The sequence below is a fragment of the Peromyscus eremicus genome, chromosome 4 (genome assembly GCF_949786415.1).
Source record: "Peromyscus eremicus chromosome 4, PerEre_H2_v1, whole genome shotgun sequence".
NCBI classification, from domain to species: Eukaryota; Metazoa; Chordata; class Mammalia; order Rodentia; family Cricetidae; genus Peromyscus; species Peromyscus eremicus.
The window spans coordinates 43,493,947-43,506,457 of record NC_081419.1 but is presented as its reverse complement, the minus strand read 5'-3'; the positions used below and the strand labels follow the sequence as shown (position 1 = coordinate 43,506,457).

The 12,511-nt window shown below is 41.4% G+C and overlaps 1 protein-coding gene across 1 annotated transcript in view; it reads left to right on the top strand.

Annotated features, from left to right (window-relative positions):
* Nucleotides 1-12,511, top strand: part of Cobll1 (cordon-bleu WH2 repeat protein like 1) — a 152,615-nt gene that overhangs the window by 94,830 nt on the left and 45,274 nt on the right. Inside the window, exons 2-3 of the mRNA XM_059260558.1 lie at nucleotides 2,139-2,327; nucleotides 12,264-12,465. Of these exons, the coding sequence (XP_059116541.1) occupies nucleotides 2,139-2,327; nucleotides 12,264-12,465 (391 nt within the window). The remainder of the gene's footprint in view (nucleotides 1-2,138; nucleotides 2,328-12,263; nucleotides 12,466-12,511) is intronic.

Genomic DNA, 12,511 nt, shown 5'->3' with positions numbered 1-12,511 from the left:
AATGTTTTGCTGCCTTGAAAATTGCTCTGCTGAATAACACAGTCCATTGCTTTCCGCCTCAAGTGTTAGAATGCAGCCAGACTCTTTGGAGAACCGGACAGGAGTGGCCTCTAACCCAGTTCCTGATAGAGTCCTGTTCATCTCAGAAACCTCTCCAGAGCCTGACCTTTCCGGCCTGTATTTCTGCAGGCATTCTGGTCTTCAGAAGTTCTGAATGGCCCATTCAGTGCTGCTTATAGCATTCTTGGGCTTCTCTAGGCTGCAGCTCCCAAGCCTTCCATAGGCTACAAGGCAGTTTTACAGGTCTGTGAACCACAGTTACTTTGTGGTTTTTACCATTGCCACGAAGTGGCTAACAAAAAACGAAGGGTGTCTTTTGGCTCCCCGTTTGTCAGTACATTCTACCATGACGAGGAAGTTGTGATGTTAGGATTCTAGGGCAGTGCTGAGGGCCGGTGTTCCCTCCCTTTCTCCTTTCTATGCAGGCTGAACCCTAGCCTTCTGGTAGGTGGTGCCTACATTCAGGGTGGATCTTTCCTGCCTTAGTTAAACTTGTCTGAAAATGCCCACTGGGTAATAGCCATGCCCAGATGAGTGTCTTACAGTGAGACAGTTCATTGTTCCATGCTAGGAGGAAGCAGTAGAAAATAGAGCCGCTTACAGCTTGCTTTCTTCTTCCATGGTCTTATAAATTCAGAGGGATGATCCGGTAATCAGGGGAAAATAGGGGAAAAATGCTAGATTTGGAGATTCAGTTGCATATGCTGCATCAGTTCAAAGAAAGAAGTTCTGTGTACGCTTTTGGGAAGGGAGGGTAAACTAAGCTAGACTATAATGGATAGATAAGGCTTATCTGGGTAGAGAAGTAGAGCATACTGGTGTGGAAAGAACAGCAGACTTGGGAGCCATTGTGAAGTGTATAGTGCAGTAGTCCATCCTGAGACATTGTTAATGTTGCCACATCAAAGAAGAGAAATGGTATACTTGATTTGGTAGAGATGAACATTTACTGAAGCAGATGAAGGCCAATATAGATTTTGTGTCTTTTTAAAGAAGTGTATATTCATTATACATAAATAGCTCTGGGTTTCATAAGGACATTTTCGTAGATACATACATATAATGCCATTCTCCCCCCCCCCCCCTATCCCTTTCTCTACTCTCTTTCCCCCTCTCCTAGTAGTCAACTTCATTCGCATAGACAGTTGTTTCTACTTTTAGGTCATACAGACAGAAATGATTTTGTATATCTATATAAAAGCTAGGGTCTACAAATGGGTGAAAGTATGCATTATTTGTCTCTCTGAGTCAGAATTCACTTAATATTGAAATCTTCAGTTGCATATCAGTTTTATTGAAAGTGACACAATTCCAATCTGTAGGTGAATCAAATGCTGTTGTGTGTATATATACCTGCTTTCTTTATGCATTCCTGTTGATGGACACCTAAGGTGATTACACAGTGTGGCTATTGTGAATAGTGGTGCAGTGACTATCCTTGAAGAAGGATCTCTATGATATGTTGTCTTAAAGTCCTTTGAGTGAATACCTGGGAATGGCATGCTGGGTCAGACAGTCCATCTGTTTTGTTTTTTCCCCAGAACCTTCATACAGATTTCCAAAGTGGTTTGACTAGTTTACAGTCCTACTTAGTGTTTGTAAGGGCTCCTTTTTCTGTGATTCTTAGCATCATTAATTGTTATTTTTTTCTTAATGTCCTCCATTCTGAGTAGGATGAGATGGGATCTCAATGTCCTTTTAGATTGGTTACCAGATGGCTAGTGACGAACATTTTTTATGTGTTCATTGGCTATTCATATTTCGTGCCTTTTAATTAACAAATTACAATTTTCCTGGGTGTGAGAATAACCTAAACTTAGATTTGGGTTTTTTTTTTATAAAATTAGGTAATACTAGAAAAGCTTCTTTTAAGATATTTTATTTTCTTACTGGGCGGTCGTGGTGCATGCCTTTAATCCCAGCACTCGGGAAGCAGAGCCAGGCGGATCTCTGTGAGTTTGAGGCCAGCCTAGGCTACCAAGTGAGTTCCAGGAAAGACACAGAGCTACACTGAGAAACTCTGTCTCGAAAAACAAACAAACAAAAAAATTATTTTCTCGGTTTTCTTTTTATTCTAGGAGGAAATCAAAAGCGAAGGCACCACTCCCTCCTGCCGAGACAAAGGGCATGGGTGTCCCTTCTGCCGGGGAGCCTATGGACTCGGCTGCTATCATCACGGAGCAAGATGAAAATACGATCGATAAAGACATTGAACTCACAGTGGTCCTGCCTGGAGATATTCTCAAATCTACTACTGTTCATGGCAGGTACGCTGCAGCGGCTGAAATACCAGGCCCCACTTTACTCGGCCACCATTGAGGCTCCTGTGACATAGGTCTTCATTTTTTGTTCTCTGACAAAATACGTCTGTTGCCATTCAATTGTTACCTATTTCTTTTCTTTTTTTGAAAGAAAAAAATATTTTATTGAATTTCTATTTCACTTCTATGATATATAATGTGAATTTTCTTTTTTTTTTTTTGTTACCTATTTCTTTAAAGCAAGTGCTAACATAGTAAATCTCTCACGGAGTTTTAATATCAAGGCTATGTATTCTACCAGCTCAGTCCAGTGATTAAGATTTGGAATTTTTACGCATCTCGTTCTTTATTGATGGATGTCCTAATACTCTGTTTGCAAGTCAAGGCTCCAAAGCCAGAGCCTGCAGCCCAGGCTGTGCTTCCCTCTCTCCTTCCCTTCCTGTTTCCCCTTCAGGATGCTGCTCTGATGTAAGAGTTTCTTGGCTTAAAATGTAGCATTTTCTTACTTACCCAAACAAATAGCTCTATATGCAACATTAGGGATTTTTTTTTTTCATCAATTCACTGATTTAATTCCATAAATGTGGGTGCATCAAGTAGAAATAGAAAATCAACCTTAAACTAGCAAGGAACAAAGATCCGATTTAGGAGGCTGATGATTTTGAATACTTACAAAAAAAAAGATGGGAAGATGGAACAAAGCCACTTGTAATTTTCCATTTCGTCCGGACGTGGAAAGTTACATGAACTATAGCCTTGATCTCACTCACTTTTTACCTTCACCCTCGTGGTGTTATCCGGTAGCGTGTGTTAGAATCAGAAGCGTTGGCACTCGGCATAGCATGAGTGTGCGTGCGTGTGTGGCCAAAGAAGTAAGCATTGTGTTGGTCATCACATTCTAATAAGATGGCTCTCGTTCAGGATAACCACAGCTTTAGATTATCAAAAATCTTACGTCACACTATAACATTAGAAGAATGGATGAAAATAAACTCAGCTTTAGGAAGTAATTCTCAGTTATGTCTTACAGTCTCACGTCTTCGTGAGTCTTACTTGTTTTTGTAGTGAAAGTAGTTTTAAGGTTTTTTGTTTCTTCATTGAACCCCATTTGTGAAGTGGCTATCCTTGTGACTATCCTTGGTGGGCTTCTACCTATCCTGCGCTCTTCTGGGAAGGAAGTTGCAATGACTGTCAAATCAGTACTCTGACGTCATAGCATTGATGTCATAAAACAGCGTTGGGTGTTGATGTAGCTGAGGCAGTAAAGCCCACCGGCAGCAGCAGTTCAGTTTTCCCGCTTTTCTCTAAGGCATACAGGTAAGGCTGGTTTCATCACCGGCACACTTCTTCCCCGGCATGCCTTTCTTCTGACATGTCCCAGTAATCACACTGCATTGTGGTCTTTTCTGTTTGGGATCTGCTCTTATCCCAGCTCCTTAGACTTGGTTTTGAACCATGGTCTTTCCCACTGAAAATAGTCTCAGACCTTGTACTTGGCACTGTCACTCTGGGAAGCTACATCCTGAGTCCTCTGTCCTGAGAGCTGCTGTGGGATCTCATTGTGTTTAAACTGCCCCATTGCTGAGATGGTAGGCCTCCTTGAGCAGTCTTTTAAACATCTAGGTTTTCTACTTTCTTTTTCTTGACTTCATTTTGTTCCCCCTTTCCTTCTTAGTCTAATTTATGACTGATTTTATGACGCCCTGTCTTCTTCATTTTCCTTGGGCCTGAGTTTTCTTCATATATGACTTAAAGGTTCTGAATCATTTTGTGACGTGTGTTCTTACCAGGACCGTAGAACGTTTCACACCTTTTGCCTTCCAGCTCTTTGGCTTCTCCATTCCTAAAACCTGAGTAATTTTCCATCCATCAACCTTTGTGTGTGTCCGAGCCCAGCTATTGCTGATTGGTGGCATTTGCTTATCTATGAAAATGTCTTGTGCCTGAATTGTTAGGATTAAATAACACATCACATATTGCTAGGATTACATGAAATACTATCACTGCTTGGCATGAGTTGGCTCTATTTTTCATGGTGGGGAGATGATGGGGAGACACCAGCATCAGGTAAGTCCTGTATCACTGAGCTGTATCCTCAAGGTCCCTTATATAGGGAGCTGATTCCCTTCACCTAGCCTGTCTCCCTTTACCGCTCTGCACACAGACTTCTGGGACTGAAGGACCTCTCAGTCTGTGCAACAATGGCAATTCAATACTAAATCAAGGAAGTCCAGACTACCAAGTGCGGAGATTGGAATATGTTGATTTCTCCCCTGAAATTAAGTAAGCTTTTCCTTCCCTACCCTCTTTTATATATCTTAAGCTTTACCACATGACTCTTTGTTCTTCAACCTCAGTGCCTTTATAAACACCACCCCCAACCCTCTGAAGGACTTACCAGCTGTCAGTTTCTCCAGTTAGCTTATGTAGGCTCAAATGACACTTTATACAAAAACTTCCTGATATCCCAGAATCACCTGCCTCATCTCACTTCCACCCTCTTGATTCTTCATGCAGTAAGAATATATTGTTTCATTTTATGCTTTCTATATATTTATCTTTAAAAAAAAAAGCGAAGATGCTTTTTGCCTTTAACCGGTGTGTGTGTGTGTGTGTGTGTGTGTGTGTATACGAGCTCCTGTATGTGCATGTGAGCACAGGTGCATGTGGAGGCCAGAAGGAAGTGCCAGATTCTCTGGATCTGGGGAACCAAACTTGGGTCCTCTGGAAGAACAGTCTTAACTGCTAAGCCACTCTCTCCAAGTAGAGATCATGGTAGGAATGCCCTAAAAGGAACTGTCTCTAATTTTTTAAAAATTTTGTTTAGGGTTCAAGTTTTGCAAGTTAGAATTTATTTGCTATCAGGTTTTAATGTAGAAGCTCGCTTCTAATAGTCTTACCACCCAAGAGCTAACTGTGTGTGGTCACTTTTATGAGCCTTCCAGTTAGAGGACTAGTGATTATTTGAAATGTTGATGATAGAAAGTCACTGCGTGATTTTGAGTTATCTTAGTATGATTCTGTGATTTTTTTTGAGCTACTTTTCTAGGTATTCTAGAGTGCAGTATGGGGCTTTTCCCAGTGTAATTTAGAGCACCATAGGAATGTGATGTGTGATTAAAGCTGTCTCAACAGTTCCAGGTACTGATGAGCCATTATTTTAAAAGGTGTTAATAAGCACAAAAGATGTCCAAATAGTAAAGTACATTCTATTTATTAAAAGTGTTAGCTAATGGGAAGACTTACCGTATCATATCTTTGTAACTGCAAAAGGGGAAAAAAAAAAAAAACCTTACAAAACCTTATGAAAAAAAAGAAAGAGGCCGCACCGAACTTCAAAGTAGAAAACCCTGCTAGAAATTAGACTTAGCGTCATGGCTTCCTGTGTGACCTCAAAAACACCAGCTGACCTCTCTGGGGTTTTTGTGTTAAACGACCAGAGAAGTTTTACATAAAACATGTGGCCTATTGATACTTTGTCCAGGATCACTGAGAGCAGTTCTGACTGGTACAGGGCAGGTCAGCAGCCAACTGAGAGCATTTACATGGAGTAGAGTGCCACCTATTGGAAGGAAGTAGACTGATAAAAAGGGCAGGCTACACCGTTGTGAATCAGTTTATGTTAAAACCAAGTATGGATTCCAGAATTCAGAAGTTCACATTTTTATGTTTTGTTGTTTTTTTTTAATTTGTAAACTGTTAAATAAAACCAGGTGTGTAGTCAGCACCTGGGGACCAGAGGCAGGAGGATGAGAAGTTCAAAGTCATCTTGGACTAAGTAGCAACCTTGTGGCCATCCTGGGCTACGGTGAGACCCTATCTCAAAAGAACAAGTGAAACAACAACAACAAAAATAACCCCACAAGAATTCTTCCAGGCTGGTTTGGGTTCCTATTGCTGTGATGGAACACCGTGACCAGAAACAACTTGAAGAATTAAGGGTGTGTTTGGCTTACGCTTCCCAATCACTGTTCATCCCTGAAGGAAGTCAGGACAGGAACTCAAGCAGGGCAGGAGCCTGGAGTCAAGAGCAGAGGCCATGGAGGAGTGATGCTTACTGGCTTGCTCCTCATGGCTTGTTCAGCCTCCTTTCTTATAGAACCCAGGACCACCAGCCCAGGGCTGGCCCCACCCCCAATGGGCTGGGTCCTCCCCCATCCATCACTAGTTAAGAAACTGCCTCACAGGCTTGCCTATAGCTGGAGCTTGTAGAGGCCTTTTTTAATTGAGATTCCCTCCTCTCTGATGACTTTAGCTTGTGTCAAGTTGACATAAAACTAGCCAGCACAGTGAGAATTTCATCCCCTCTCTGTTCCTTTTTAGTTATTTTCCATGCAGCGACTGACCCTGGGCCTCATCTGTAAATTTCCCTTTGTTGTTGCCATGTTGAGACCTGGGCTGTGTTTGGAGGAGTCTCTCTGCACTACTCCGTTAATTTCTAATGACTTCCCGGTTTCTCTGCTCTTCTTCCTCACTTTGGTCTCCTTCTCCAGTTGCTATTCCTACTTCTAGGAGACTTAGTGTGTACACTTGGACAAACAGCGACAGTTTTGTGACCTTTTCATCTCGCCTTTGAAGAAAAGTGTAACATCTCCTCCAAGACTCAATGTAGTACCTACAGGACTTTTAGTATGAGAAAGGCTCTTCAAGGTACACTCTGATGTTTCTCCTGGTAATTACAAATTCAGTCAAGTTGATAACAAAGACAAACCATACCACAGTGGTGTGTGTGTGTTATATTTAGTGGGTATATATATATATTTTTTTGCTAGATTGTTTCTATTTGGGTGTGATAGTTTGTGTCTGTGTGTTGTTAGTGTTGAGACAGGACCTTGATCTCTAGCCCAGGTTGGCTTTGAACTTCCAGTCCTCCTGCCTCAGTTTCTTTAGCTCTAGAATGCACCTTGAAGTTGCAATAGGTTTCTTCTTAAATCACAGGGTCGGTCTCGAGCTCCACTCCTCTTTTTTCTTTCTTCTTTTTCCCCTCAAGACAGAGTTTCTCTGTGTAACAGTCCTACCTGTTCTGGAACTCACTCTGTAGTACAGGCTGGCTTCGAACTAACAGAGATCTGCCTGCCTCTGCCTCCTAAGTGTTGGGATTAACAGTGTGTGCCACCACTACCCAGCCAGGGTTTTTTCTTTTTTAAATTAAAGGCAATTATTTATAATTTACTCTGGAAATGGTATTAAAGGTAAATAAATGATCAGGTAAACCACAGCATAAAATGATGGTTTACAAAGGAAAAAAAAAAGCCTTTTTATTCATCTGTTTTTAGTGTTTGATATGAAATCACTTCCCAGTTTAGCAGTGATCTGTTCCAATGTTAGCTATCTTCAGACCTCGCTGGTTGTGTTAGTCTTCTAGTCTTTCTGGCACAGTTAGCCATTTCTAACGCCATGATGAGCTGTGTTCGCCATCTTGGATGCACAATAATTAGCACTCTTTCATCCTCTGAATATGTTTGGATCTGGAAAGGCTAACACAGCATAGATCTTACTTGGTTGTTGGTGTGCATTCGGAAGGCAGAGACACAATTCAACTCAAAGCAGTTTTGAGGATTTGTTGAAATTGCATAAGACACATTGTTAGAGACTGGGGCAGATTGAAAAGGTGCAGGAAGAATCTTACTTATTCTTGTTGCTGGAAAAGCGTCTATTCACTGATGGTCACGTGTTCGCATTTTCTGGGGTGTTCCTGGTAGCGCCCTTTATCCCCGAGTCGTTACTCAGAGCAAGTACCCTTTTGCTCTCAGCTCTCCCCGATTGAATGAAAAGTTACCTAGGCACCCTGTTGGCAAATGGCCTTGTTTAAACATGGGGAGGCTTGGAACCCCACCTGCCCCGTCTTGCACGTCTTGCTGTTCTTGGAGCCCTTTATTGCGCTGTGACCTGTATCTTTTGATCTCCAGCTGGATCTTTAAAACACAGAAATAGAAACTCTAACCATCCGTTATCAAAACCAGGTTAAGATTACTACTGCTCTGTGTCCCAGATACAGAAAGGGTCCCAGAGGATTTAGGAAGGATTTGATGAAGTCTTTGATCTATACGGTAAAATTATAGCACAAAGCAGATGGCCTGTTCTACACCATCCATTTCACCACTGTGGACACTGCCTGGAATCATGAGGATGCTAAACCGTAGCTGGAAACTCTGGATGGGAGAGTGAGAAGATTCTAATCCAAGTGATTGCTGTAGATGCTGTGTATAATACGATTTCCTAAACTTCCTTTGTTTCATTTATAGTGTGGAAATAGCTTTAATGGTAGATAAGAGTTCAAAATAATAGACATGAACTAAAGGTCTAAAGGTGATTATTTGTTTATTAAAAAAAACTTGGAAATCTCAGAGATTTTTTTTTCATGTCAAAAAGAGTTTTCAAAGAATTTTTTTTATATTAGCTGTTTTAAAAATTTTAAAATATGCCTTCCAGGAAATAATTATGTAAATTTCTGTAAGTATTAATAATGATATAGGAACATTAATAATAGTAACATTGCAACTGGGTAATGTGGTAAATCAGAATTCACAGTGGTCTGGAGATAAGGGGGAGAGGAGGCCAATGCACACATCAGTGGGGCAGTGGTAGTTCAGTACCTGTGCTCCTTAACTGCTTTATTACTTTTCTTTGGGTCTCAGATGCTCCTGCCTTGGGCTACAGGAAAATGGCACTTTCCCTGTTGTAATCCATGGCCAAACTTCCTTCCTAACTGCTGTCAGTCACGTCAGAGCAGGACAATTATTCCTAAGCCAAAACTGTTGTCTTTGGCAAAAGTACTTTGGCACCCAGGTGGAGAATTCTCATCTATATCTAAGTGCTGGCTTTATTTTCTATGGGAGCAGTATGGGACTAGTGAGTCTATCAGTGACCAAACGATGTAGCACCTGCTTCAGAGTTTGAGTCCTCCCTGAGAGTGTCTTGGCTCCTGTATGACCAAGCTAGACTGGGATTCCTACCCTTCTGGTGGAGGGAAAGGCTGAGGTGTCTTATTGTCAAATGCTGAGACTTCTCTTATATATTTTAACCATTCAAACTGGTCTGAAGATATGTTTGGAAAAGATTCTAGCCCTCTTTACTGTTGGTGGCACAGCTTTATATAAAACAAGGCTGCCTCACAAATTTGCTGATGTGTTCAGTACATATCTTTTCCTGAAGCATGTGCCTCTCCCTTCAGCAGCTGTTTAACCTGTAAATCTGTCACTGCACATGGATCTTGGTGGTGTTTGGCTTGCCCTGTGTGTGTGTGTGTGTGTGTGTGTGTGTGTGTGTGTGTGTGTGTAACATTGCTTTTCAAGCAGAATTGCCCAGGAGGAAATGGCCATTGGCTGGTCTCTGAAGTCCTCATGTACCAGCATTGCCTTCATTCTGTGCCTCCATTCAGTTCCTGGGAATGAATATTGCTAAGCCGGGGTCCTTTGAGAGAGGTGACCACGTCTAGGTGTGCATGGATCCTAGATCAGGTCTGGGTCAAAATGGCCAGAGCCCCTATCACAATTCCCGAGGAATCTGCAGCCCCCTTAGTGACTTGATGTAATTTCCCAAGTGTCGTATTCTCCCCTCACTTTTCTCCTCTCTTCCCTCAGTATTTAGTCCAGGCCTCCAGACTGACAATATTCTAGCTTTACAGGTATATGCTAAGTAACCCACGTAAATTTTTGCTATAGCCCTCTAACTGTTCTCACAGCCTTTTAAATCTCACTCTATAAAATCTCGGGTCTTTCCCAGAGAAGCCTTTAAAAACACTGTTAGATTATAACTGTCTTTTTTTTTTTTTTAAATGCTCTGCATCCAGGGCCTTGGACAAGCCTTGGCATTCCAGGTAGAGCTGACATGTAAAATTTCCCCAGCTCACCGGTTCTCTCCAAGTCTCTATTCTAATGCCATTTTCCAATTAAAACATTTCCTCATACCCTCTCCACCCCCAGCATTTAGGAGTAAGAGTCTGTGTGTTCTTTTTTGTTTATTATCTCTCTAAATTCAGGCTTTGCACACTGTCACGTGCAGTCACTTACTGATTTAGTCATTTATCATGCGCTGGAATGCTGCTTGTACATGGAGTAGGGGGCAAAGGGTGCCATTAAAGCTATACCTCTTGTAAGATGGGTGTAGCGTAAGGCCCTTGGTTCAATCCACAGGTTGGCGAGTTGGAGAGAGAGATATAGCTCTTCAATGCATAGAGATTGGAATGTCCTGGGGATGAAACCAAGCAAAATATAGGGGATGGTTTGAAAATCTAGGGAAAGTAGTGGTATGTCACCTAAGGTCCACATGGTGACAGCTGGCCCTTCAGCTCTCCTCTAAGAGACTGTTTCTCTAAAGACTAAGTCAGAGAGGTCACAGACCTGGAGCTGCAGTTTGGACCGACAGGGGTGAGGCATTGTATTGAGCAGGTGTACTGAGTTTGACATGGAAAGCTCAATGGTGAGTTTCCTAGCCTCATTTCCCTGTCAAGCTTCCTGAAAGCTAGTAGCTGGGTTCAAGTTGAATAACTGGAAAATCATTTTTGCTAGCATTTACATTTTCCCAAAAACAAAGGGGGGGTGGCCACTCTCAGATTTCCCTAAGTGAAGTCCGTGAAGCTCTATCTCCGCCCATGAAATAAGAAACAGGACTTATGTATTTTCATGCCTTTGTCTTAAGTGTGAATGGTTCAGAATCACCAGGCATTTGAGGAAAATGTGATACAAAAGATTTTGTAATTTCCTGTTTCTAAAGGGCTGACAATTAAGAAAGACGAGACCACAGTGTTCTGTTAGTGGAAAAGAAAACTGAAAAAAAAGAGGAGCCCCAAGCTCAGAAGTACTCTGAATGCCAAGCTGAGTGTGCAAGAATCCTGTGGAAGTTTTTCTTGCATAGAGATCAGTCCTGCGTTCTCCTGTGGGCCGTTATTTTATATGAATTCAGACATTTACTTCTACTGCTTTACATAAGGGCCCATCAACTTTTTATATCAAGGGCCAGATAATAAAAGTATTAAGCTTTGTAGGCCATACAATCTACAGGCCACATCGACCTCAATCTGTCACTACAACAAAACAAAACAAAAAAGCAGCCTGGGACATTATATTAAAAAGTTATAGCACTAACAAGCATGATGCACCCTAAAAATCTCAATTTAACAAGCAGAAAATCGAAAGTAGGCATAACGGCACACAGTTGTAGTCCTAGCACTAGGGAAGCTGAGGCAGGAGAATCCCAAGGCTGAGGCCTGACTGTGGGTGCACAGTGAGTTGAGGCTAGCCTAGGCTTCTGGCAGATTGTAAGTGGACTACAAAGTATAATTGCTGACACATGGTCCGGTCTGCCAACTAGAGTGTTAGAGCTTTCAGAACAGGCATGTAACAATGTTTGTACAATGACAGAAGAACCTAGGAAATAATGAGTAAATATTCTTTGAGTAATGCAAGAACCCACAGGATTTGTTGTAAGTTTGAGGATCCACATATATTTGTTCACTACTATATAATACACACACCCATACACATACACACACATGCACATACACATACTTTAAGACCTAGAAGATTGTATTTTGTTCCATTCGAGCTTTGGAATATAGCTAATACATGAGCTAAAAGCTGCAAGTTATAATATTGATATTATATATTGTCTTAAAATATTGTCTTAAAAACCAAGTGACTATTCTTGGGTAAGGAAGGACTCCTACAATTTATATGTAAAAAACTTGGCAAATAAAAATATGCAGAGAATCATTGAACCAATACTAGCCTCTAAGATCTCAAGCCTTCTAACCACTGCCTTTAATCTATGAGGATTTTGTCTTCCTAATTATAAGATTTTTAAGTTGCTCCTACAACTCTTACGTCATAGCCTTGCTTTATGTCTTGAAGACAAACAGGACCAGAGTAGAATTCTCAAAAACAGTCAAGTTGCACAGTCGGTTGAGTTGGACTCTAAAGACATTGTTCTCCTGTTTTACAGTAAGCCAATGATGGACTTGCTCGTTTACCTCTGCGCACAGTATCACTTAAACCCATCAAGTCACACAATTGATTTACTGTCTGCTGAAGAGAATCTCATCAAATTTAAGCCAAACACACCAATAGGAATGCTGGAGGTAGAGAAGGTCATTTTAAAGCCAAAATCTCTGGACAAGAAAAAGCCTGCACCTATAATCCCAGAGGTAAGGATTCTATCACAGATTTTGATGTTCTTATGGCTGAGATATT